The following is a 25767-nucleotide window of genomic DNA, read 5'->3' on the forward strand; positions in this document are numbered from 1 at the left end:
AGGATGATTTTCAATGGAGGAACATAGGAGTCTTCCAAGACATTAACCTTATTATTTCAGGGGTGCACCCGTGTTTTTGCTGGTTACCACTTTGGTCCCCGTTATTGGTCTATGCACCTTCCACTGTAGACCATGAACTGTGCTGTTCCACCCAACTATAAGGAGCCCTGGTTAAATGCTGGTACTGCAGCCACAAGGTTGAGAGTTCGATCACAGAGCTCCAAGGTTGACTCAGCCTTCCATCCTTTCATGGGGGCAATTGACTTACAGACTGCAAACAGCTTAGAGTGTCCTGAGTTCAATATTAAGTAGTATAGAAATGTAAATTTTTCAGGCCTAGCATGAAAAAAGAAGGCCCTCCCTCCCTCCCTCCCTCCCCCATCATCCAGAGAGAGACAAGGGCAGGGTAGTTCCATTGGACCTAATCCAAGTAAGAAGAAGGGCCCTCCCTCCAGTCCGTCTGCCGTGGTCCAGGTCTCAGAGGGAGAAAAGTTCTACCGGACTTGAAGCCCTTCTTTACTGACATTCCCTTCTCCTTTTGTGCCTTGTCTTTTTAGATTGTAAGCCTTAAGGCAGGGAAATGTCTAATTAACAATTTGTAAGTCACACTGAGAAGCTTTTGGCTGAAGAGCGGGGTATAAATACCCTAAATAAATAAATAAATAAATAAATAAATAAATGCTATTGCTATATTCAAGTAGTAGTTCATCGGAGTTCTCTAACTTTCCTCCCAGTTTTCAGCACCAACTCAGGCAGCAGGCATCTATTGGTACCATATGCTTATGGAAAATTTGACAAATTCTAGAATTGCTTGGATACTGTAGCATCAGAAACTCAAGCCAATTATTGTGGATGTTCCCATTCTGAGACCTCTCAAAGGACTTAGGAGCTCTACAGACTGCCCTGATAGACCAGCATCCCGCCACCCCTTTCAGGACCAAACTGGGGGCGTGGCAACCGCATGCCATGGCCAATCCAGCGCTTTGCCGGCTGTAAAAGAAACAGCAAAATGTTGCTCCATTTAGAACCAGCAAAAAGTTGTCCTTGCCACCATGGTGGCACTTTTTGGTGCTCCTTTCGGCATGACAGCAGTTTAGGGGCATGTGTCATCCAAACACATCCCCACACTGACGATTCAAGCTAGTCTGTACAGCCCCTCACTCTCCTCCAGTTGACCCAAGGGCAAACCATCTGGGTGTCATGCAATGAAAGTTTATTCTGCTGCCTTCTTGTTCTCATGGATTGTTGACTATGGTACAGAACTCTCTATGGGAGAGTTTCTACATCAAGAAAGTTTTCCCTACATTTCATGTTTCCTTCCCCAAATGGGAACCTTGTGCTCTTGCAAGCCACCCAAATTGCTCAGTGATAGCCACAGCTGTTGCTACTGCATTCCTGCCCCATGCATTCCTGACTTCCCTTTCTTTTGGAACATATGTGTCAATGGTTAGTCAGTGTTAGGGTCCTTTATTTGCAAGTTAGCAATAAAGATATAAATTTAACAATAAAAGAATAAAAAGGGGGATTTGAATTGAAAAGCCCATATGGGCTTATATGGGCTGTTGTTCAGCCACGACATTCACAGGAAGGCCATAAAACTTTAAAAAATTGACCCCGACTTCAAAGCTAGGGGTTTAAAGCATAGCCATTTCAATCTTAGGCAGGCTATATTGCAAACTGGCTGCATTAGGAAATGGGACAACGCACCAGCCTACCCACCCACCCCCATGTACCCTAAATCCACCTTCATGGTAGGGTTCTGGGTCTTATGCTAGCCAAATGTACTGCAATGACAGAGGACTTCTGGCAATGACAGCCCTGAGTAAGGGCACTAATAATAAATAATAATAATAATAATAATAATAATAATAATAGTAATAATGTATTTATATACCATCTTTCCAAAGGATCAGTTGGGATTCCTTGCAAGCTAGGTAGAGGCCTCTGGTACTCACTGCTTACCCTGTGTCTTCCAGCTGGCTTGATTCCCTAATCCCTGGCCCATTTCGAGCTGGGCAGAGGTGGTACGGAGGGCAATTTCCCCATATCTCTTGAGCTGCTTGCCTCCCTGACCCCATTTGGGTTGGGAAGTGGTGGTGTGAAGAAAGGGACCTGGAGGAGATTCTCCTCACCATCTGTTCCCACGGTTCCCATGCTGCTCTAAGGGCATCTGCAGTCATCACCTGTGCTCCTGCCTCAAAGTGAAAAGCAGGATCAGAAGAGGGAGAGTTGTTGGCAAGGCCTGAGAACCTTTCTCCTATCCTAGGAAATCCTTGCCATATTAAATCTTCCTTCATGCTCCCAAAAGTGTGAGTGAAGGGAGAGAGAGAAGAATATAGGTGTGTCTGTGTGTGATTATAAGTTGAAGTGCAGAGCATGGAGAAAAGTTTTTATTATTTATTTTAAATAAATAACAAGGGAGATAAAAGGAAAAATCAAAGGACTGGAGTGACTGTAGAGACGATGAAGCAGAGCAACAGCGAACATGTCCTATTGAAGCAGTAGGCAGGAAAATGGCTGGCCTTTTGGGGTGACTGATAGTTCTTTCTTTCCCCTGCCTATCTGGAATGAATGGGAGGAGCATAACCCAAACTACAGGATGTTGGGCTCTTGTCTAATGGGAAAGTGAGTAGTAAAATAGCTGAACTGGGAGGATCCAATTCAGTTTTTATTGATGACTGTGGTTATTTCCTACCTGCCTCTGGACAGCGATGGGAGAAACCAAGGGTGTATGGATGCCTTTTCTCCAAACCAGAGAAACAGTATTTGGAAGGCTGAGAAACTAGGTTCTCTGCTGAGATTCTCTGAAACCAAGGACATGGTAGTCTTGATGACAAATGGGAGCGCTGTAATGGTGGATAAGGCTGTAGAGACCAAGACTGATGATAATAGAAAGGTTGTTTAGAAACTGACAAGATAGATGTCCAGTTTCTTTGAAGGTGCTTTCATCTTTTAGCTATGCTAAGTTTGTTAGCCATCTTGCTGCTAACTAGCACTTACTCAAATCAGAGACCTTTGATGGTGGCCTTCACTTGGGAGGACAACCTGGAGGACTGGATTCAAGCATGTAGACATAATCTCTGCCTTGGAATCAGTGAGGTGATGGGAGGTACTTATCTGTTGCACAGAGTTTATAATAATAATAATAAAATTTTATTTATATACCGCCTTTCCAGAGATCAAGGCGGTTTCACAACACAACACATATAACAATAAAAAGCCTTCCTGTTTTCTGAAAACTTGTTAAGGAAGGGGGCTACCTGTCCCACAGGTGCTGCTAGTGCATACATAGCCTTTTATTGTAGTGATCCCGAAAACCATGGCGGTATACCTTACAACCCTCTTTGTTCCAAAGGAATCAAGTGCAGTTTGTTCCCATTTCCTATCAGATGTTTCTACTGTTTAGTTGGGGAGAGGGTATTTGAAAACAAAATTGCACCCTTGTTCTAAACCCTGCATTAATTCTCAATATTTCTGGATGACAACTGGTTCTTGATCCTTTTAAAAATTGAATCTGATACAGAAGGAGGAGTGAGTTTAACTTGAACTTACAGTGCTTTAGCTATCTGAAGAATCTGGCTTACATGTGAGTGGATGTCCTCAGATGGTGAAAGAGGGTCTTGGTCCCAACTAAGACATCCAGCAATGTGGCAGTCAATGTGGAGTATAAAGAGGAATTGGGCTCATAATTAGCATCTGATTCCAAATGAGTACTGATCTCTCATGGGAAAAAATGCAATCTTGTCATGGTCACTATAACTGTAGCAGATTGCGGGGCCTGAGTCTGACACACTGATATCCATAACCTAACAGAGTTGGTAGAAGTTTGGGCTGGTTGGTTGTGAGAAAAAGGCACTGGTGCCATGGGTTGGACTGAGGTTGAGGTCCAGGAGCTAGAAAGAGATGGGGAGAAAGTTGACTTGGATGGAGTGGCATCCAAAGGGTGGGAGGGCAAATGGGACAGCTCATAATGAATCTAAAGCACAAATGAGGAAGAAGAGTTTGGGCATGGAGTGCCAACACACAGATGGGCCACATGGCCACAAACTTGAAGGATAGGGATAGCATGGAGCTGGAGACCTCCATTGAAGCAAAGCCATACAATGATGGAGAAGCAGTTTTCTCTTATAAGTACAGTATTGCAACTATGGCTCTGAGGAGACTGTACATTTTGGATAGCTTATGAATCGGCAGGCTAAGTGACTGTCTTACATGTTCCAGGACTACTAAATTGATCATTTTTTTAGAATTACAATACAGTGAGAATAATTGCCTTTTATTGCAGAAGCTGCACGTACCTAATGAAGAGCAATATAATTTTTTGAAAACACATCACATGGTTTTATTTAAGTCTTGTCTCTTTGACCAATTACAGACGGCTTCACCAAGATCATACAGGTTTGGAAAGAACAGACCAAATTCACTTAAAGGTCTCAGTTGACTGGTTTATAACATTTTCTACAAGTTTTAAAATAACCACATTTAAGTCACTGTCAAAATGAAATATGGTCCCAGCGCGTTATTAATCCATTGGGGAAAAAAAGAACTTGTTTTATTATGATCAAATGAACAAATAATGGAATACCGCTAAAAGAATCTGAATATTTTACATAAATAAATGTTTCAAACTATTCTAGGACTATGAACAATTCCACATTACAAGTAAAGGAAATATGAAGGAAAACATTTAATTCATGCATCATTTTACACTGGGATACTATATTTTTTTCAGTAGCCACCTCTAGCACCCCAACCACCTCTAAATCCACCTCCTCCTCGGTTGCCACCGCTTTGATATCCTCCACCAGAACCTCGAAAGCCTCTACCACCTTGAAAACCACCCCCTGTTCCTGAATATCCCCTTCCCATAGAACCACCACGATAAGAATTATATCCACCTCCATAACCACTTCCATATCCACCCCTGTAGCCACCGCCACCTCTTCCTCTGTAGCCGCCTCCTCCATTGTCATATCGTGCCATCTTTGGTGGACGAGGGCCATCTCCAAACCTAGGAACAAAAATTAATGTATTTCCTATAAAAATCATTATACATAATCCATAAAAATACATTTATATACTTACACCAGGAAACTCTTTCAAAACATAAATTGGAGGATTAAATTTTTAAGTATTAAAGACAAAAAATCTTATTTGACTTGTGACTTTATAAATCTATCCAGTTCCTTCCACTAAGCTGTCCTTTTATAAAGTTATATAATGCAACTGTCTTACTTGTTATCTTCTCCATCTCTTTTTGAGTTGGGGTAATAAGAAATAAATATGATATGCACCATTTTACCCTCTTCCAAACACTGCTTTTAGTTTTTATTATAGCACTTACTTTATTACTATTCACTCATTTTTCTGTCATATTTCAGAGGTTTAATTAAGATTTATGTATCTGACCTATTTTCAAATAGTTCAGTGTGGCCAACAGTACATAGGTCAGACAAACCATTAAGAAATAGCAACAAAAAGCACAACAAAAAGCTATCACAGATCCAGGTTCACACAGCCTAAGAGAATGCACTGAATAGGCCTCCACTCCAATAGTTAATTGCCCTAACTTCAGAAAGCCGAGTACACAGATGATTCTTGCATAAAGATCATGAACCACTAAGCAGGCTCACATGGAAACAATGATCATTTATTCATTCATGCCCCAAAGGTTTGGACTCTGAAAACTAGCACCTTGAACTAGGCCTAAAAAAAATCTAGGAGTCATAGAATCATAGAATCATAGATTCAGTGGAATTCTTTTGATATTGGGACAACACTGAGTTCCTGGAAGCATCTGTTGCAATGCTTATTCGTTCATTGTATACTTGTATTCTTTTAGAGATTGTTTTAATTTTGTACATTGAAGTTTTAGATTGTATGCTGTGTGGCAGGTTTTTCACTAACTATTGTTATTTTATTGAATTTTGATTCCTAATACGTAAAGCGCTGTATAAATTTTACAGTGCTCTATAAATAAATGCAAATAATAATAATAATAATAATAATAATAAACTGCTTTGGCTATTTTCTGAAACAGGTGCAACTTTCAGAGGTTTTTCAAGGGTGAGCCTCACACACAGTCTAGAAATCCAACCTAAATGTTACTAAAACATATATAAGTTTCAGATTACCACTCCATGACACAAAAGTGGAAAGCACTGCATGTTACTGAGCATAGAGGAGTCACACTGAATTAAACAGTTTTCTGAAATCTGAAAATTAGTTTTGAGGGCAAGTGTGATTGTATTCAAAACATGCCACTTCTGAAATGGAGCATCTGTTTACAGTTTCAAATTATCGTTATATACAGGTGTAACTGTACATGATCACTGTGTGTTGTCTGTACTCAATACCATTAAATTTCACCTGTAATTTTCTTGTCAGGTTAGCTTCTTTGGGATCCTATAGTATTCACTTTCTTATTTTCCTATTCTGAATACTTCTGATATCAGTTCAAAAGACTGGCCACTAGATTGCTGAATGAGCTTTATTCAGTACAGTTTATTTATATAGTTCATTGTAGACCCCATGGTTTCATTCATTCTCTATAAAGACTGTAACTTTTCATTGAGATTCTAAGATGAAAGCAGAGAGCTAACCTCATATTGCCCACTGTGAGATTGATACCAGCAGCTAATGGCTTTGAGATTTCGCCAATAACATTCAGCATGTTTTTGTTCAGTGGATCTAGGTCACTAATAATTTCTGGATTTTTTGTTACTTCCACCACAAGTGCTTCCATTGCTGCACGTAGGGCAGTGATACAGGCAGCTGCATTGTGAGGCATCCGTAGTTTGATCCTAAAAGAGACAAGGCAAGTTTACTAAATGTAAAACGTTTGCATTATATATATACATATTTCTCTGCTAGAAAAGGGGCTTCTAAGAAGGCATTACACTGGACATTTAGAAATTCTGTTGTCACTATAACTGATACTTTATAATTAAGGAACCAACTGTTCCATCAGTTGTGTTACGACATGAGTCACATCAACTCTTGTGTATCATCATATGCCCCTTGGAAGTCGGATAACTGTAACTGTAAGAATACTGTGAATTCTCAGGTGTTTTGACAATAAAAGGAACCCAAACTTATTTTAACTTTTATGTTCCTGGAAACTGTTAAAAGAACTGCTGAGTTTTTCTCTTTTATTTTTGATGTATGAACACGGCAATCAATTCCAACCTTGGCCACATAACCAGACTCAAGTAACTGAAGAGATGCAGAAGAACTGCAGCAACCCTTTAAGCAGGATCCTAACAATTCTGTTAAGATACACACCTCTATATGCAATGTGAAAGACTGGGCAATATCAGAAATGCTACTGCTACATATTGTAAACCAAAGATGGATGTCACCCCCAAGACCACAGTATATCTGCTCTTGGTAGGTCTCTTTTATTTATTTTTCAAATTTGCATACATCCATGAAATCAGTTTCTTACAAATACCTGCCCTGTTTATACTTCACGTATAAACCATGAAACTTTCAAGCAGCTTGAATGGCTTAAAACCTGAGGATTGGGGAAATAATAAAAACAGGGCAGAAAGTTTTAAAAGAGAAAAGCCTGAGTAGTAGGGCTGTGGATTTGGCAGTGGGACTGAGAGATAATTCTCAGGGACATGAACTTGATTTTTAAAAATACAAGAGACAAAATGGGACAAATTTTCCAAAAATACCTCTTCAAAGCAATGTTTTAGTATAACTGATAAAGAGAATTCTTCTCTTAATTTTTTGTAATATCTGCACATTAATATTGGTTTATGTCAAAGTTATTTTACTCACACACACACTACACACAAGTAACAAAATTCCCATTACTTTTAAAAGTTTATCACAGTATTCAAAGTTTGCCTGACAACTCATTTATGTGCTTCAGCCCTTTCCAGCTATGAAATCAGTTATTGTATTTCAAAATCCTTCCTCTGTACATTTAACATCTAGTTAGCCAAATGTCCATACCAATCATCCAACATAATAATTTCTCCATCAGATGTAACTTTCTTGGAGCCAAAGAGAAGCAGCTGCAAAGGGCTCACTAAGGTCATTGCTTTGGCAGAGATGGCACGTGTGCGGATCTGCAATCAGACAAATGTGTAAATCTGTGTGTGTATCAACCCAACATAAAATCTGGTGCATTATACAAAATCAAAGTTCAAAAAGCATGCAAGTTTCTAGTTGTTTTTAATTCTTCATTGTAGCATCATAACTCAATACTGCCTAAATGTTTAGAACTCACAGGAGTGTAGGAGTAACGTCAATGTGCTAAAGGCAGGACTATTTTACCCTATACTATCTATCCTGCTTTACACTATTTTTTTTCTATCTCCTCCCTTTTCTCACTCTAAAATGCAAGCATTTTTATAATTCTGTGGGATGATGGATCAACACTAATTTAATATTCAGAAAAGTTCATAATTTATTCTAAGCACAAAATACATCCTGGGCCCAGTGTTATTTAACGTCTTTATAAATGACTTGGATGACAGAATTGGGGGCATACTTATCAAATTTGCAGATGACACTAAATTAGGAGGAGTAGCTAGTACCCCAGAGGACAGGATCAAAATTCAAAATGACCTGAATAGACTAGAAAGCTGGGCCAAAGCTAGCAAAATGAAATTCAATACGGAGAAATGTAAGGTACTGCACTTAGGGAGGAAAAACAAAATGCATAGATATGGGATGGGGGGGACACTTGGCTGAATGAGACTACGTGTGAAAGGGATCTAGGAGTCTAAGTAGACCACAAGTTGAACATAGGTCAACAGTGTGATGCAGCAGCTAAAAAGGCCAATGCAATTTTAGGCGGCATCAACAGACGTATAGTGTCTAGATCAAGGGAAGTAATAGTACCACTCTACTCTGCTTTGGTCAGGCTCCACTTGGAATACTGCGTCCAGTTCTGGGCACCACAATTCAAGAGGGATACTGACAAGCTGGGGTGTGTCCAAAGGAGGGTGACTAAAATGGTGAAGGGTCTTGAGGCCCTTCCCTATGAGGAACGACTTAGGGAGCTGGGGATGATTAGTCTGGAGAAGAGAAGGTTAAGGTGATACGATAGCCCTGTTTAAATACTTGAAGGGATGTCATATTGAGGAGGGAGCAGGCTTGTTTTCTGCTGCTCCAGAGAACAGGACCCAGAACAATGGATGCAAACTGCAGGAAAAGAAATTCCAGCTCAACATTAGGAGGAACTTCCTGACAGCAATGAGTTTGACTGTAGAACACACTACCTCAGAGAGTGGAGTCTCCCTCCTTGGAGGTCTTTAAACAGAGGCTGAATGGCCATCTGTCAGGGATGCTTTGAGTGAGAGTTCCTGCATGTCAGAGGGTTGGACTGGATGGCCCTTGAGGTATCTTCCAACTCTATGATTCTATACATACCATGTAGTTGCACTACGACATTTGGAAACCTAGAACTAATGAGATGATATATGGCTCAAGTTATATGGTAACGAGATATACAGAACTGGCTTTTAAATGGATCTTAATATATAAAATTTGGAAAGTCATTGCAATAGCCTTCCTCAGCCTGGTGCCCTCTAGTCTAGATGTTTTGCAGTATCATACCCAGCAGATACTGAGAAATGATGGGAATAGTAGTTATAGTTGGCTCTCCTCTTCTGTGGGCTTGCCATCCACAGATTGGAGCAGCCGTGGATGGCCCCATTGCATTCTATCCAACAACAGCATATGCATGCACACGTTGTGCTGCCATTGGGAAAACAGAATTTGAGGTCTCACAGATTATGCTATCTGTGGGGTGGGGAGCGTGTGTCTTGGAATGAAACATCCATGGACACAAAGCACCAGCTGTAAAGAATATCTCACTACTTGTTAATGAAGAAACGTTGATCATAAAGAGTGATGAGTTAGCTAACAGAAAGCGAAATGATCTTGCAGAACTTTTGAGACTAAGGGAAAGAAGTTGTAGAGCATAAGTTTTCGTAGACTTGGTTTACTTCCTCAGATGGACGGAGTAAATCTTAGGCCTCAAGCAGATGGGCAGCTTGGAACGGCCTCTAGTAGCTCCAGCCATGACCCGAGTGGTGCAGGATGACCCGGATGCCACGGTCCCAAGGCCAACCGTTGCCATGGTCCATAATGGACCACTGGCAAGGAGTGGTACTCCTTTTGCTGTTGGGTTTGGGCTGCTATAGGCGGCTGCAGCACAGCTTCGATCCGATATGGGGGCATGTATCATTTGAATGCTACACCCCCAGATCAGCCCAAAGGCAGTACTTTTGACCTGTCTGTTTTGGGCCTTAGATAAACTCAAAAGTTGCTATGTACAAGATGCCCTTGCATACTAATATTCCAGACCAACATGGTTATGTCTCAGAAAACCCTGGACTAAGAAACACAAATGCAGGTTTTCTGGAACATGGGACATATCTTGTAAGCATAAAAGAACAGATACCAGAGTTTTATATTTTCAGATCTGAAGAACATTTTCAATAGAAAATCAACCTGAAGTAGTGTCTAACACTAAACCTAAAAAGAAAAGGTGATTTGATAACCAAGGATTTATTTCACACTTGCCTACCTTTTCTCCAAAAACAAAGAATGGAGAGGGGTACTTCATGTCCTGACTGCTGAATGGGCAGTTAACAGAAGATTTGTGAATAAGTGCATTGCGTCCCTCAGTGGTGAGAATCTTCCTTTTCTCCTTATGGAAACAGACATTGGGATACAAGCCAAATGCCAGCAGAGAGATAACAGTATCCAGACTGTTGTCTGGTCCAGTGTTGTTAAATATCTGCGTCATCAAACACTCTGGGAAGAAAACAGAAAACTGGCTTTTCTACCTATGCTGCAAAGAGTGAAACTGTGCACATTTAATAGACCCCCCCATCCAGTATCTAGCCCTTAAAACATTTTACCTTCAGGAAATCCAGAGTTAACAAGAATGTCTTTCAATTGCACTTTGGCTTCCCATGTCATTCTGAGTGTTGCCATGTTGAGTCTCTTATGCTCACAGAAACGTATTTCTGCATTTTCTCCACCAATTCTGCCAAAAGAAAAAGGGCAAGACTTATTTGCAACCAAACTGTAGAACTATTCCAAAGGCAAGCATCAATGTGCTGACATAGTTAACATAAAGTTCTGTGGGACATCTTGTAATAAACAGTTATTTACTCCTTGTATTACACTGAATCCATTTACCTTGCATGATCCCAGGCTTGGAACACAGAGAGCAAAGCCACATGATCAGAAAACCGGTTGCCAGCAAAATTCCTGTGGACATACCCCAACCTCTTCCCTTCACTGATGAAAGGCTCAGGGAAGCAAGTGGCTGCAGAGATGGTACATACAGCATCTCCCACACTGAAACAGAAGCCACATAACAGGGACTTAATGATAAAATATAACACCCATGCCATTACCAGAACTGTATAGAATTCACTTTAAATACAAATTAGGAGGATGGATGATGGTGGAAACAGGTATTATTCTCACAAAACCTGGATAAAAACAGAACAGTCCCATCTTCAAATATACACAGGCAAACCAATATTTGCTTCACATCTTCTTAAACCTATTGCTGAACCTAAGAGCTCTTCCTGACAGTAAGGGCTATTCGAAAGTGGAACACACTCCCTTGGAGAGTGGTGAAGTCTCCCTCCTTGAAGGTCTTTAAACAGAGGCTGGATGGCGATCTGTCGAGGATGCTTTGACTGAGAGTTCCTGCATGGCAGGGGGTTGGACTGGATGGCCCTTGTGGTCTCTTCCAACTCTATGATTCTATAATTCATCTCTCCCACTTAGGATCCAACTGTTATCAATCCCAGAGATGTTCTCATATTTCTAACCTTACTAAATGGGCACTTACTAGAAAATGCATCCCATTATCATCATCTTCCCAAGACGAGGTTCAATGGGGAGCCTTGCTAAAATTCTCCCCAGTGGTGTCAGCTCATCATTGCAGTCCAGGGCATCAAGCTCTGAAACAGAAGTAACATTATCAGCTAAACAGATTACTTCAATCCAATCCAATCAAAAGCCACTGTGCCTAATTATTTTACAACAGACACAGGCTAACCAAAATACTCCCAGATGATGTCAATCACCCCATTTAACCCTCTCTAGCTGTTGTTCCCCTACACCAGTTGGCAGTAAATTAAAATTTTATGAACACTTAAAAAAAAAAGGTCACTTTGTTGAGGCCTGTTCAAAACCTGGCTGTGGTGTTACCTATCAACAAAACATTTCAGAAGCAGCCTAATGTTATCAACAGACTGCGGAAACTAAATTACAGATAAGTATAAAAAACCCAGACACTCTAACCTGTATGCGTCTACAATATATATGAGTGGGTGAGTGAATGGGTGATTGTAAGATACAGCAATTAAGAGGAAGGAACACTATGCTTGGTGACAGGAGGAGTCTGCCAAGTACCTCTGAGGGTATGTTCTGCTTCAATGACTGCATCCAAAGGAGGTGGCTCTATAGCTTTTGCAAGGAATTGCCCAATTCCTCCCAGTCGGAGTAGTTTGATGCTCAAAGCAACTTCATGCAGTGGTGTTCGGAACATCTCAGGAGTCATGTGAGTTTCAAGTCTGGAGTGATAATGAAGGGAGGAAGGATAGGAAAGGTTTTGAACATCTTCAGTTCCATAACTCTACTTTGCTCCTGCCAATTGTGCTCCTGAAAGCACACAGATAATCACACTCCCCAAAGACACTCCCCAAAGCAGAGACAGTTCCAGAGCACACAGGAGGAAGAGAAGGATAAATAATAATGAAGACTACTTAAAAGGAATAGACCTATACTGTATTGTCTATTTGTTGTTTACTAGTTGTGCAATTTTGATGTTCCTTTTAATTGCTATGTTTTTATCAGGTTTTTAATTTTCTTGATGGTTTAATTAAAGTTTTTAAGTTCGTATGAAGTGAAGTTCTGAACTGGGGAAATGACAGCAGGAAGAGGAGGTTTTGTTTATTTAATCATATTGTATTCCAGCTTTGCCCTTTGTAATGGCTTACAAAAATCAAGATGGCTTGCAAAAACTAAAACAGATAAAATTTAACATCAGTAAAAACATGTAAAACAAAACAAAAAAAAAATGACTGAAAAAACTAACGGAGAAGAGAGCCATGTTGGTTAAACAGACACAAATGAATGTTGGCCCCTGCCTTCTTGGGTTGGCATGTGGGATAAACCCATCAGTAGTGGATTGTTCCACCAGCCATCCTGAGAATTAGAATCATACCAGTGCCTGTCACCAATAATGGACTGTACCACATATACTAAAAATGCTTGCCTTATAAACAGTTCCTATAAGCATGTTTTATAAAAGAAAACCTGCCATTGCAGCTGAGAGAAAGATGCCATGAAGGGACCCCATCTAGCCTTTCTTGAAAGGATGTTTCAAAGTTACCACCAAAGCAGCCCTGCTTTGTGTTTCTTCCAGATGCAAGGGCAGTGGGAGAGAAGTCCCTTCCCTGAAGATCTCTAAGCCATTTCAGGCTCATACTGGAAAATACAGTCCTTCAGATAACCTGGTCCCTGAGCCACCCAGGGCTTTACAGGTCATAGCCAGCACTTGGAATGGTGCCTATAAATGGACCTGTACAAGTATCACAAGGGAATTCACACCAAATGACAATCTCGGCTACTGCTCTTTGGACCACTTGAAATTCCTGAACATGTTAATCCGAATACGATCCAATTAAGGCATGTGTCACCATAACCACACCTATGGCCACAACTTTGCATCTTCAGGGGCAGTACAACACACCCAGCACAGGCTGAATCCTTATTTCTTGATCCACTTTTCAGTGAACATGAGTACCTCTGCCTTCTCCAAATCAAGTTTCAATCTGCTTGCTCTTATTCAGTACATTACTGATGACAGGCACTGTTTTATAAGAGGAACAGCTCCCCTGAAGACAAAAAAAATAAATAAAGCTGGGTACCATCATTATACACTGCTAGCAGACTAAATCTCTTCCAGTAGTTTCATGTATATGCTAAATAGCATGAGGTACAAACTCTTCCACCCCAAGGGCCCTCCCTGGTCCATGACCAGGGAGGCAAAACAGGAGTCCCTTAGCACCACCACCTCCTGGGCCTGGACCTTCAGGAAGGAACAGAGGCTCTGTAAAGGCATGCTCCCAAGGCACAACCCAGCAAGATGGCGAGATGCTTATTAGGGCTCATGGTACTGGAAGACACTGAAAAATTCAACAGAACCAGGGGAAGGATACTTCATCCATTCCGATGTGCAGGTTGACCAGCAAGAAGCAGCCGAGTTCAAGCATACCTTTCAAAGCGAGCTCTGCTGCAGAGGTGGAAACAGAACCCAGGACGGACACGGCCAGCCCGCCCTTTCCGCTGCTCCAGGTTAGTTTTTGAGGCCCATACAGTGGCGTAGTTAGTCATGTTGTTGTGAGCAGTGAAAAGCTTCACTTTTTGTCTGCAAAGCAAGTTGTAAAAAACTGCTATCAAACAAGTTACTGTCAAGTTTGTTATCAAATCATTTCAGGTTCTCAAAGGCTGGGGAGAGGGCAGCAAAAGGGCAATATCTTGAAGAAGGTTAGGACTAAACAGTAACAGACAAAAACACTTTGCAGCTCAACAAAATAAATAGGAGAATCAAAAACTCACTTGCAAGAATCAATAACATAGACAACATCATTGATGGTAATGCTGGTCTCTGCAATGTTGGTGGACAAAATTACCTGGAAGATAATCATACATTTGTCTTTAGTACAAAGATGTATTTTAAAAAAACCAATCACAATCTCAAGATTATTCCAGAACATCTATCCTTCTCCTTGCCTCAAGGGAGGCTCACCTTGGTCATTCCAGGGGGCACTGGATCAAACACTTTGCGCTGCTCCTCTCGAGGAATCTGGGAATGTAGAGGAAGAATTCTGTATCGCTGGCTTCCTACAATGAGAACACATGAATGAAAACACTTTAACAAGTCCAAGGGAAGTGCACATCTCTCTCTCTCATCCTCTCTTTTACAAATTGATTATTATTCTCCAGTCACTAACTCCATGCACCCAAGGGAGGCTCCTTCACCTTTATTAACAGAAAGGGAGTGATAACTGAATACTACATGTACCGAAGTGTGGATTCATTTCCAGGTATTTCTGCATGGTATATATCAGATTCCAGCCAGGCAAGAAGACAAGGACTGCCCCTGGGACATTCAAGGTCTCGATATACTTCAAGAGAGCCTCAATGAGTTCAAAAGGGGTTTCTTTTTCATTCAGCTGGGCCATGTGATGTTTTGTTTCTGGGCCATAGTCACCACTACAGATAAGGTTGCAATTGGTCTGCAAGAAAAAATGTAGCACATTTTTAGCTGTTCTGATAGCCTTTTGGCTGAAGAGTGGGGTATAAATAATATTAATAATAATATTTATTATTATTATTATTATTATTATTATTATTATTAGCACATGCAAAACACACTTTCCGATAATACTATTTTTCTGCAGCTTCTATCAAGAAACTGGATAAGCGGAAAAACATATTAACACATTGCACAGGAAGGACTGCAATAACAGACTCAGTTTTCACTGTTCAGAACTAATAATTTGTTGCTAAATTCAGCACTGCCTTTAGTCAGAAATGACTGCAAGGTTCAATTAAGCCATATTAACAGGCATGAAGTCAAGGTTTCCATTTGTTTTCTGTTTTAAACAGTTGGATGCTGCTTTTCCATCATCTAATGCCAAAGTCAGCACACATAAAATCATAAAAAATTAAATTCTATATAACAGTATAGAAACCACAAAATTAAAATACCACTCCAAACATTAGAAATAAACAGAGATGGAGCACAACAACTAACAGTAAGTCAGGAATGGCTAAGACAAAAATAAAGTTTTTACTTGCTGGCTTATTGCAAGAGATTACAATGCCAACCAATTTGAGTATTGAACTATTTTACTCAGTTCCATAAGGCAGTGGTTTACTCCTCTAGATATTTTGGCTTTCAACATCCGGTATCACTGAGCACTGGACATATTGCTGGTATTTCTGGGAGATGCAATCCAAAACATCTGAAGGACCAAAGTCTGAGAATCACTCTTCTAGGCTGTATCTTCTAAGAAATGACAGTAACTCATCTTATGTCTTGATTGGTTTAGCAATAAAGTGCCCATGTTCCTACTAAAAATATAGTCCTGCTTAATATATCAAAGAAGTTTGTTTGTTCATGCTTATTATTTAAAAAGAACAAACAAAGCTTAAAAACATAATCCATTCAATATCCATTTTAGCAATGCAAATAATATTATAAAGAAAGTACATCTATCAAATAAATGCATTACAACTAATAGCTAATTTCTTATTAGTGCTGATGAAATTTTATATGGGGATAACCTCAGCCTACATACATCATCATCTTCTCCACCTTCCTCATCTTTATCTTTTTTCTTCTTGTCCTTTGGTGGAGGAATGAATTTAGTCATCTGGATACAGTCTTCCAGAAAATACTCTGAAACAGAGAGAACAGTCAGATAACTGTAGGATTTTCTCAGCTAAGCATTTAAAAAGAACCTACTAGTATATTCAGCAGGATGTCTCAATGGATCCTATAGATGAAGGTTCACGTCCTTATAACTAAAAGAATGGCAAAAGCTTTAAAAACAGTATCCCAGAAGCTCAAATTGCTGGTGCTTCCATGCCCCACCCCACCTCATAAAAAGTACAACCAGCATCATGTTATAAACATCTAAGGTATATACTCTCATCAGACACCATCTTTCTGGCTCTTTTTTGGCATTAGCAGCACAATAATAGTTCCAGAACCTCATGTCAGAGTGGAACATAACTACAACACCTGAACAAGAAATTATTGTATTTTAAACAGTCACAAGCTTTTCAAATACCTTGAACAGGAAACGTTCTGCCATAGACCTCTATGATAGGACAATTAAAGAAATATTCACAGAACATGCTGGTATCAATGGTAGCAGACATGAGAATGACTCGGATTTCAGGATAGGCCTGAACTACATCCCGCAGAACCACCAACAGGAAATCAGTCTGTAGAGAGAAGGAGAACAATCCCTTAAGAAAACTCAATTCACATCCACAAAGGATGCATCTACATTGTAGAAATAATGCATTTTGATGCCACTTTAAATGCTGCAGATCCATTCTATGTTATCTTGGATTTCTAGTTTTACAAGGTCTTTAGCCTTCTCTGCCAAAAGGTGCTGGTGCCTCACCAAGCTACATATCCCAGGATTCTGTAGCATGGAGCCATGGGAATTAAATGTGGTGTCAAACAGCATTATTTCTACAGTGCAGATGCACGCCAAAACAACTAGTTCACTTCAGACAGCTATAAACTTGGACAAACATTATTTTATTGTACTAAAGATGCTGCTATTGTTATTATTTGCCATCAAATCAACTTTTACTTATGGCGACCCTATGAATGAGGGACTTCCTTTCATTAATGGCCCTGCTCAGATTTTGCACCAATGGATATCCAGTGTGTACCTAAATACAATAATCTGGCAAGTGTTCAAACCTCTTTGCATTGTTGTATTAAAATCTTATTACAACCCTGAAAACAGTTCAGTATTAGATAGCTGAGTATTATTATCCCTATACTGTAGATGAGGAGGCTAAGGATTAACAGGTTGCTTATCAGAAAGGTTGTTCTTCAAATTATCATCTGTGTACTCATGGGGTCTGCACTCATACAGAGCACTATTTGAAATGTTCTAGAGATAAAGAATTCTCAAATTGGTATACAGAGGATGTGAGGAAAATATAACAAGAAAACGATTTATGCATTTGTACTGTTGTGGTAGACAAAAAGGAGATACACTCTTTAAGTGGGCTTAGCATTGTACATCAGCTCTAGAAAGTTCCAAATTATGTGCCCCATAGGTGTAGAACCCATGTATGGAAATTACACAAAGGGAAAATGGCTTGCCTAAGGACCCTAAATAAATTCACAGCCAAGGTTATATCCACACCAGTGTTCCAGCTTCAGCCACAATGCAACAGCTAATAGTGCACTGTGAGCCAAAACCCCAATATGTCTTAACATTAAAGCAAAAGTCTTCACCCACACGAATAGATACAGGTTGCACCAGCCTTATCTGAAATGTCTTAAACCAGAAGTGTTTTCAGAATTCATATTTTTTCCAGATTTTGGAATATCTGCATATCCATAAGGAGATACCCTGGAGACGGGACCCAAGTCTAAACAGGAAATTCATTTATGTTTCATATACACATTATAGACATAGCCTGAACATAATTTTATACAGTATTTTAAATCATTTTGTGCATGAAACCAAGTGTGTGTGCATTGAACGATCAGAAAGCAAAGGTGCAACTATCCCAGCCACCCATGTGGACAATTTGGGATTTTGGAATATTTTGGATTTTGGAATTCTGGATAAGGGAGACTCAAGTACTGGAGAGATTGAAGTGCATCTTTCACATTTGCCCAAGATTCTAAGACAAACATGTAAAAACTGTAGTTATTTTAAAAAATATGATTCACACAGTGGGTACAATTTTTAGCTCCAGGTTTCTGCAAGTAGATATCTAGCACTGATTCAAGATGACTAACCATTAAGATATTTTTGTTTTTAATCCTAGTCAAACAAAAAGTGTGTACAAGTCCAACATGTGCAGCCAATATAAAAACTTTAAGAACAGTACATATTAATAGGCACATGCACGCACAATCGTCCCTCCACATTTGTGGCTTTGACTTTTACAGATTTGATTAATATGTTCTCTCTAGAAATATCTAGGTCCTCTATGGTGAACTTTAACCATAAGTCACAATGAAGGACCTAGAGATTCTTAGAGAGAACACTCCACTAGGCATCTGTAGCTCCTCCAGTGCAATTCTATGGTCAATGTCTGGCAGATGTTGACGACCGCCATAGTGTTCCTGTTATTTGCGTTTTTTTCACATTCACGGGGGTCTTGTGTCCCTAAGCCCAGCAAATGTGGAGGGACAAATGTATGTACGTAAGCGCGCACACACACATAGAATATATAAAAATCTATACTTGCTCCCTTTCATGTGGCACAACAGAAGGAATATTTAGAAAAAGGAAAAAGAACAAGGTTGAACACAGCACAAAATTAACTCACATTAATGTCTCTTTCGTGGATTTCATCCACAATAACATGACTGATTCCTCGAATGCCAGCTTCCAGTTTCCTCAGGAGGACACCTTGAAGAAAAAGAGTCCATGTCAATGCAGATGATGTGTTATTCCAATTCCCAAAAGTACTACAAGGTGCCAATCTTGATGGCATTTTGGTATCAATTAAAAACGTATGTCTTATCATTTGCTGGTTTTCCTATCAGGTTTTATGAGACCTGGGGGTTTTATTGTGTATTTCTTTCATTTGAGGTTTCAGTTTCACCTTTTAAATCTTATTTTTATCTTTGTAAAACTTCTAGGCAGGGGCCAAACAGAGTAAAAATGTTCAACATTTCCAACGTTCTCCTGTTCTCTATAATACCACTGTAGAAAAGGATTCTCTATTTTTTGCTTAGATCAGTTGATGATGGTAATAATGATAATTTATATTTATATCCTGCTTTCCCCCCAAAATGGGACACAAAGCGGGTTATAAACTAAAAAAAAAATACAATTAAAAACATACTAAAGTGGGCATTAAAATGAAATCAAGCTAGTATATTAAAACTAATCAAGCTAGTATATTAAAACACATAAATCATTACAAGAATAAAATGCAATATAAAAGATAAAAGTATTTAAAAACAGTACAAATTAAAACAGTTAAGAATACTAAAAACACATTAAAACAATAAAAATAAAACTATATACAGACCCTTAAAAACCTTCAAATCCAGCACCACAGAACATCAAGAGCCTAACCTCAACCATCTGTACAGGCCTAGAGGCACAAAAATGTTTTAACTGGCTGCCAGAAGGACAACAAGGACAGGGTCCTCCTGGCCTCTCTGGGGAGGGAGTTTCAAAGTCTGGGAGCAGCCACCGAGAAGGCCCATCTCTCTTGTTCCCACCAAACAGACCTGAGAAGTTAGTAGAAGAGGGCCTCTCCATATGATCTTAAAATCTTAATGGCCTCAATACAAGGAGAAACAGTCCTTCTAAGAGGCTGGACCTAAGCTGCACAGAGCTTTCTAGAAAACCAGCACTTAAAATTGTGCCTGGAAACAGATCAGACGTAAATGGAGCTGTTGCAAAAAGGGAGTTGTACGCTCCCTGTAGCCAGCCTCAAATAACAACCTGGCTGCAGCTCTTTGACCCAGCAGAAGGTTCTGAGCACTTTTCAAAGGCAATCCCATATAGAGCCCATTACAATAATCCAAACAGGATGTAACTAAGGCATTTACAACTGTGGCCAGATCCAACCTCTCTAGGAATGAGTACAGCTGACACACTAGCTTTAACTGCAGAAAAGCACTCCTGGTCACTGCTGAGACCTTGGCCTCCAGGCTCAGGGTTGAATCCAAGCATACTCCCAAACTGCAAACCTGTGTTTTCAGGGGGAGTATAACCCCATCTAACATAGGTTCAATCCTTCATCCCAGATCTGTCTTCTGACTAACCAAGAGTACCTTTGTCTTGTCTGGATTAAGCTTCAATTTGTTTGACTTCATCCAGTTCATTATAGTTGCCAGGCACTGGTTAAGCACAGGAATTGTTTCCTTGGAATTAGGTGGAAAGGAGTAGTAGAGGTGGGCATCAGCAGCATACTGATGACACCTGACCCCAAAACTCCAGACAATCTCTCTCAGTAGTTTCATAGTTTTTCTGTTACTTCTCTATTCTAGCTGAGGAATTATCAACCAATAACCAGCACACACCTACAGTGCAGAACATCACACTGGCATGGGGCCGAGGAAGCACTGATTCAAAGCGGACACTGTAACCACAGCTATTCCCAGGTTCTTCTCCTCTCTCGTAGGCAACTCGTTCTGCCACAGAAACAGCACTGATCCTCCTGGGCTGTATAGAAAGAAAATTGATCACAGTTCAAATGTAAAAATTGCATCAGCTGATCAACAGCAGGTCCCTGTAACAAGCCCATGGAGAAAAAAATGGATGTGCTAACAATCTCCACAAAGGGTGGAAACATCCACATGTCTGTGAATGCAAATGCAAACCACTCAGGGTGAGGGGGGTTTCCCAGCAGACAACAGATCATTATTTAAATAGACACCCTGAGACCTTGCTATGCAACAACAGAACAATACACAGATTAACATGTAAACCACTTCCTCTCAACCAAAAGTATATATACCCCACTCTCTTCCATGCCAGCATTCTCTGAAGATGCCAACCACAGCTGCTGGCGAACCGTCAGGAATAAACTCTTCTAGAACACAGCCTCATAGCCCAAAAAAACCTGCAAAAAACTATCCACATGTCTCTTGACACAGGTGCCCAAATAGATTGCACGCAGAGAATCTCTTAATTTTCTTAATTTCATGGTTCCTGTTTTTTTTTAAAAAACACTGTGTTGTAATAAAAGTTATGCTTGGAGTAATATTCTCGATTGTTAAGTGCCAGCAGGAATGTTTAGATACTGCACAGAAGAGTAAAAAGATCCAAGATCACTAGATCTGTACCAATACTACTATATGCAACAACACATCAACAACAAAAACAGCAATTTTTAGCTCAAAACTTTCAATATTTTACCCAGTATTTCCTTAATCAAAAATAATGCTCGGTTCTAACAATTACATTCTAACAATCACAGAAACACACGAACATGAAAAGTTAGAGGAAGACTCAGCTGATGTAGAAACTCTATTCTAATAAGGTAAGAGGCTATCACTGTCTGTGAAGCCTTCCTCATGAAGATATGTTACATAGCTACTGCCAAACTACCAGCACATGTAATCATGACCAACAGCTCATTAACATCACAAACAAAATGAAACAGAATGCTTGGTATCTGCAACAAAACAAAATGGGATTCACATTAAGCCTTGGTCAGCATCTAGATCTAGTGGCAACTTATTCTGATGGGTATTATTGCCAAATATTGTATCAAACACAAATGCTGTTTAGAATAGGTTATTCACCTGAGTCACAACAATGCTACATTCAGCAGCTCTTCCACTGTGGATATATTCATCCAGGATGTACTGTGGAACCTGAGTAGTTTTGCCACAGCCTGTGGCCCCACGGATGATAACAACAGAATTATGGTGGATGGCTTCTTGAATTTCTTGCTCAAATTTCTTCACAGGTAGGGTCTCTCTCTCTTGAAGAATCTAGGACAGAAAGTTCACTATTAATATTCTGCAGTTACATTCTGTCTAAACATCTAACAACTGGCAGCTTCCTTCCCCTTAGGGAATAGGTCACTATTCTGCCCCTGACCTCTGCACTTTGAGAGTTTGGAAGGTGATAAAGAAACCTATGCATGCCCTTTCACTTTTTCTCTCTCACTGTATAGGACACATATGCTTCACATACTGGGGGTATCGTAAAGTAATAATTATCTCCTGAAAGTTATTATGGTATATTGATGAGATTTTGCCAGTGTCATCATTGATCCCTAAGTGCATGATGTTGAGAAAATCAGCTCATTGTGTCTTTTATTTTTGACTAAAGTGTAAGATGGAAAAGACTGAGGCTTGCAGCATGATAAAGATTCTGCATTGAAGGGTAATAGTGCCCGGCAAATATAATGACATAGCAAAATGGTGTCCCTTATAAAAATTGGAAAATCAAGGTTTGATATTTGAAATTAATACTTTTTTTGAACATTTTCAAACCCTGGATGCTTGAATCCATGTATTAAAAATCCATGTATAAGAAGGGCCGACTGTAGTTCCCATTTTTCTAACAGTTAAAGTACAGTACTTACATTCACCTGTGGATAGGTCAACCCAAGTTTTTGGGGTCAATTTACTGATTAAAATTTCTAGACTTATACATGAGTGTATACAGTAAGTGCTACTCCTGGACATGTCTATCTTCAAAGATGCTTTATAGTGGAAAAAAAGAATATCCAGTATAGTAGCAGCAGATTAAATAAGGAAAGGTGGTCATGCAGAGTATATTATGTAAGTTGGGCTTCCTGCCAGTTCACTTGTATGTGGAGTATGACTCTCTGACCCACGATAATCTAAATATATTGACACACCAGCATCTAATACCTGGTATTCAAACTGCTGCAGTATCAAGTCAACACATGCGCTAGCATTTACTCTTCATAACCCTCCACAAAGTAAACAGCCAGCAGACTTACCTTTTGCAGCCCCTGATCATTTTCCAGCTGATACATGAGATTGCTTTTTATGTCAATGCTTATCTGCTCTGGTGTAGCCTTGAAAAAGAACACAGGATTGAAGACAGATTTTTTGTTAACATTTCTACTATTAAGTCAACTAAGCTATAACTAAGGAAGCTAATTTTGTAAAACAGAAAATACAAGGACTGGAATCAGAGCATAATTGATGAGAATTTGCAAACTAAACTTACATATGCCAAAGGACCCTCATCAATATTACAGCTGGTCCATGGATTCCAGTTTGATTGGGGTGGTGACCATGGGACAACCCCCATCTGATTTTGATTTTGAGATGGTTCAAAGTGGGCAAGCTTCCCAAGGTTGAGTACAGCAGGGATACTGGGATCATCAGGCTGCAAGTTAAGAAAACAAAAAGATGTGTGAAAACAGGAAGAGACCAGTCCCAGTAAGAAAGAATAAAAACATATCTTGACTTTACACTCACTGGTGGCATGATTTCAAGACCCATCTCTTCTACGATACTTTGAAGTTGATTTTCCAAATGCGAAGTGATGTTGACGTCATAAGGCTCTATCTGTGGAATTATCGAGAGTGAGGATCCAAAACAACCTCATAAGAAAACACTCCAAGTTACAGTATAAAACCAGTTCCCCAAAATATATCCTGGACAAGTGAAAATCCACTTACAGAAAAGTATGTTATGGAATGTATATTTCCATCTAAAGTTAAAGGAAAAGAGTTTCTACCTAAATATTAGGAGTAACTCCCTGACAGTAAGAGCTGTTCGACAGTGGAACACTCCCTCAGAGAGCAGTGGATTCTCCTTCTTTAGAGGTATTTAAACAGAGGCTGGCTGGCCATCTGTCAGGGATGCTTTGAATGTGAGTTCCTGCATGTCAGGGAGTTGGACTGGATGGCCCTTGTGGTCTCTTCCAACTCTATGATTCTATGAATATTCTTGGCTCAAAACACAAATAGGAAAGTAGGCTTAGTCAAGTTATAACAAATTAGAAACAATTTATATAGCATATCAAAAATCACCATATAACATAAATGCTGTGCGACATAGAACATAGCATTTATTTATGCTATACAGAATATTGATGATACAGTTGCATAAGAAAAAATAAAATAGAAAAAACAGCAATATTTTAAAGTAAGTATTTATTGATTATATATATTACACCCGTCTGTCGAAACTGGAATGTAGAGACTGACAGTAACACACTCCTCCGCCTTAAGGGAAAAGCCAGGGAAGGAGGGAGAAGAGTGAACACGCACGTGACACGACACTCGCAAATAATCAAATTTGCGACTGTCAAAGCCATGAAAATGAAGGAATGACTGTATTGCAAAAGTTAGGCAGGGTTTCAGATTAAAACCAATACAACTTAGCAGTGCTTATTTTTTGGAGAGTGTCTTCTTTTATTTAAAAGGGGTGGGGGAGACCCATCAATCTGTAGGGAAGCATGGGCTATCAGTTTTCCATGGGGGCCTAATGTGGACTTCCCAACGCCAGGCAGTTGCCCACTTCTACTTTAACTTTACTAGTCACTCAACCGTCCAAATAAAAATCACTTCCCAGGAGAACAGAATAGCATAGCAAAGCCTCAGTTATGTGGTCTTCGAACAGTGATTCCCAAACTCTGGCTTTTCAAGTGTTTTGGACTTCAGTTCCCAGAATCCCAAACTATTGGCCAAGATGGCTGAGGCTTCTGGAAGGTGCAATACAAAAATACTTAGAGGACCAAATTTTGGGAATCACTGTCTTAGAACACCAGCAGCCTGTGTTTGCTGGTTTAGCAGACTGTGAAAGCACATGTATGTATGGGGAGAAAGGAACTGCAGGACAGAAAGTTCACAAGACTCACCGATTCACCTTCCTTCTTTTTGGTCTGCCCAGAGTAAGCTTCAATAACGCCCAGATGATAGAGCTGCCTAACCAAAGACAAAGCACAAGATTGTGCTGCCAGCTTTTTATTTGAGCCATGTTCACGGGCAAAGATTCCTGAAACAAAGAAATACAAAATCTGGTAGTGGCCTATATTGATAGATTTTCTTGCTCTGTAGGACTGACAATTTAAACGTGCAGTTACAAATATAACTGCCAGAAAATAACCCTCTGCCTTGGGAAGTGTAGCAGCCTAATTAATTATTTTACAATATATTTTCATCACAGAACAAAGTTTTTGAGATGCTCAAGGTTAGTTCACCCAAATTAGCACTATCTTGTTCAAGGACAAAAAATAAACTTATTCAGGGATTACAATCCTTTCAGTGTAATGTACTTTTAAAAAAAGTTTTTAAAAGGATTTCTTATCAACATGCCTGTAACCTGTGGTCATCACCAGAAACCTTGTTATATGTCCCTCCACCTACAGCAAGGGTGGACAAAGTGTGCCCTCTCAGATCCATTTTTGTGGCCTACAGGCCCACCCAGGGTTGATCCTCCCCCCCTAAAAAAGCAAGTTTGGCTCCAGAATTAGGTGATGTGGAGGGCATTTCCATCACATTAGAAGATCCCTTGGAGCCCCTCCAGGGGTC

General features: G+C 39.8%; 1 protein-coding gene across 5 annotated transcripts in view; it reads right to left on the reverse strand.

Annotated features, from left to right (window-relative positions):
• Positions 1 to 4317: 4317 nt before the first annotated feature.
• The window catches only part of DHX9 (DExH-box helicase 9), a 35905-nt gene continuing 14455 nt past the window's right edge, over positions 4318 to 25767 (reverse strand). For 4 of the 5 annotated variants that reach the window (XM_089515879.1, XM_089515880.1, XM_089515878.1 and 1 more), the window contains 21 exons: positions 25095 to 25231; positions 23708 to 23797; positions 23454 to 23615; positions 23221 to 23298; positions 22046 to 22237; positions 20819 to 20960; positions 19105 to 19187; positions 16860 to 17016; positions 16365 to 16465; positions 15083 to 15296; positions 14807 to 14901; positions 14617 to 14690; positions 14273 to 14425; positions 12406 to 12566; positions 11840 to 11951; positions 11173 to 11334; positions 10890 to 11017; positions 10553 to 10782; positions 7966 to 8081; positions 6603 to 6803; positions 4318 to 5011 (listed from right to left, as the gene is read on the reverse strand). In XM_089515879.1, the coding sequence (XP_089372005.1) occupies positions 4729 to 5011; positions 6603 to 6803; positions 7966 to 8081; positions 10553 to 10782; positions 10890 to 11017; positions 11173 to 11334; positions 11840 to 11951; positions 12406 to 12566; positions 14273 to 14425; positions 14617 to 14690; positions 14807 to 14901; positions 15083 to 15296; positions 16365 to 16465; positions 16860 to 17016; positions 19105 to 19187; positions 20819 to 20960; positions 22046 to 22237; positions 23221 to 23298; positions 23454 to 23615; positions 23708 to 23797; positions 25095 to 25231 (3071 nt within the window). In that variant the 3' untranslated portion in view covers positions 4318 to 4728. Of the gene's footprint in view, positions 5012 to 6602; positions 6804 to 7965; positions 8082 to 10552; positions 10783 to 10889; positions 11018 to 11172; positions 11335 to 11839; positions 11952 to 12405; positions 12567 to 14272; positions 14426 to 14616; positions 14691 to 14806; positions 14902 to 15082; positions 15297 to 16364; positions 16466 to 16859; positions 17017 to 19104; positions 19188 to 20818; positions 20961 to 22045; positions 22238 to 23220; positions 23299 to 23453; positions 23616 to 23707; positions 23798 to 25094; positions 25232 to 25767 lie in introns of those variants that run through there. The other variant, XM_089515882.1, reaches the window with a different exon arrangement.

Source organism: Sceloporus occidentalis, unplaced genomic scaffold (assembly GCF_023333645.1).
Source record: "Sceloporus occidentalis isolate IW3139 unplaced genomic scaffold, rSceOcc1.0.p SCAF_3, whole genome shotgun sequence".
Taxonomy (NCBI): domain Eukaryota; kingdom Metazoa; phylum Chordata; class Lepidosauria; order Squamata; family Phrynosomatidae; genus Sceloporus; species Sceloporus occidentalis.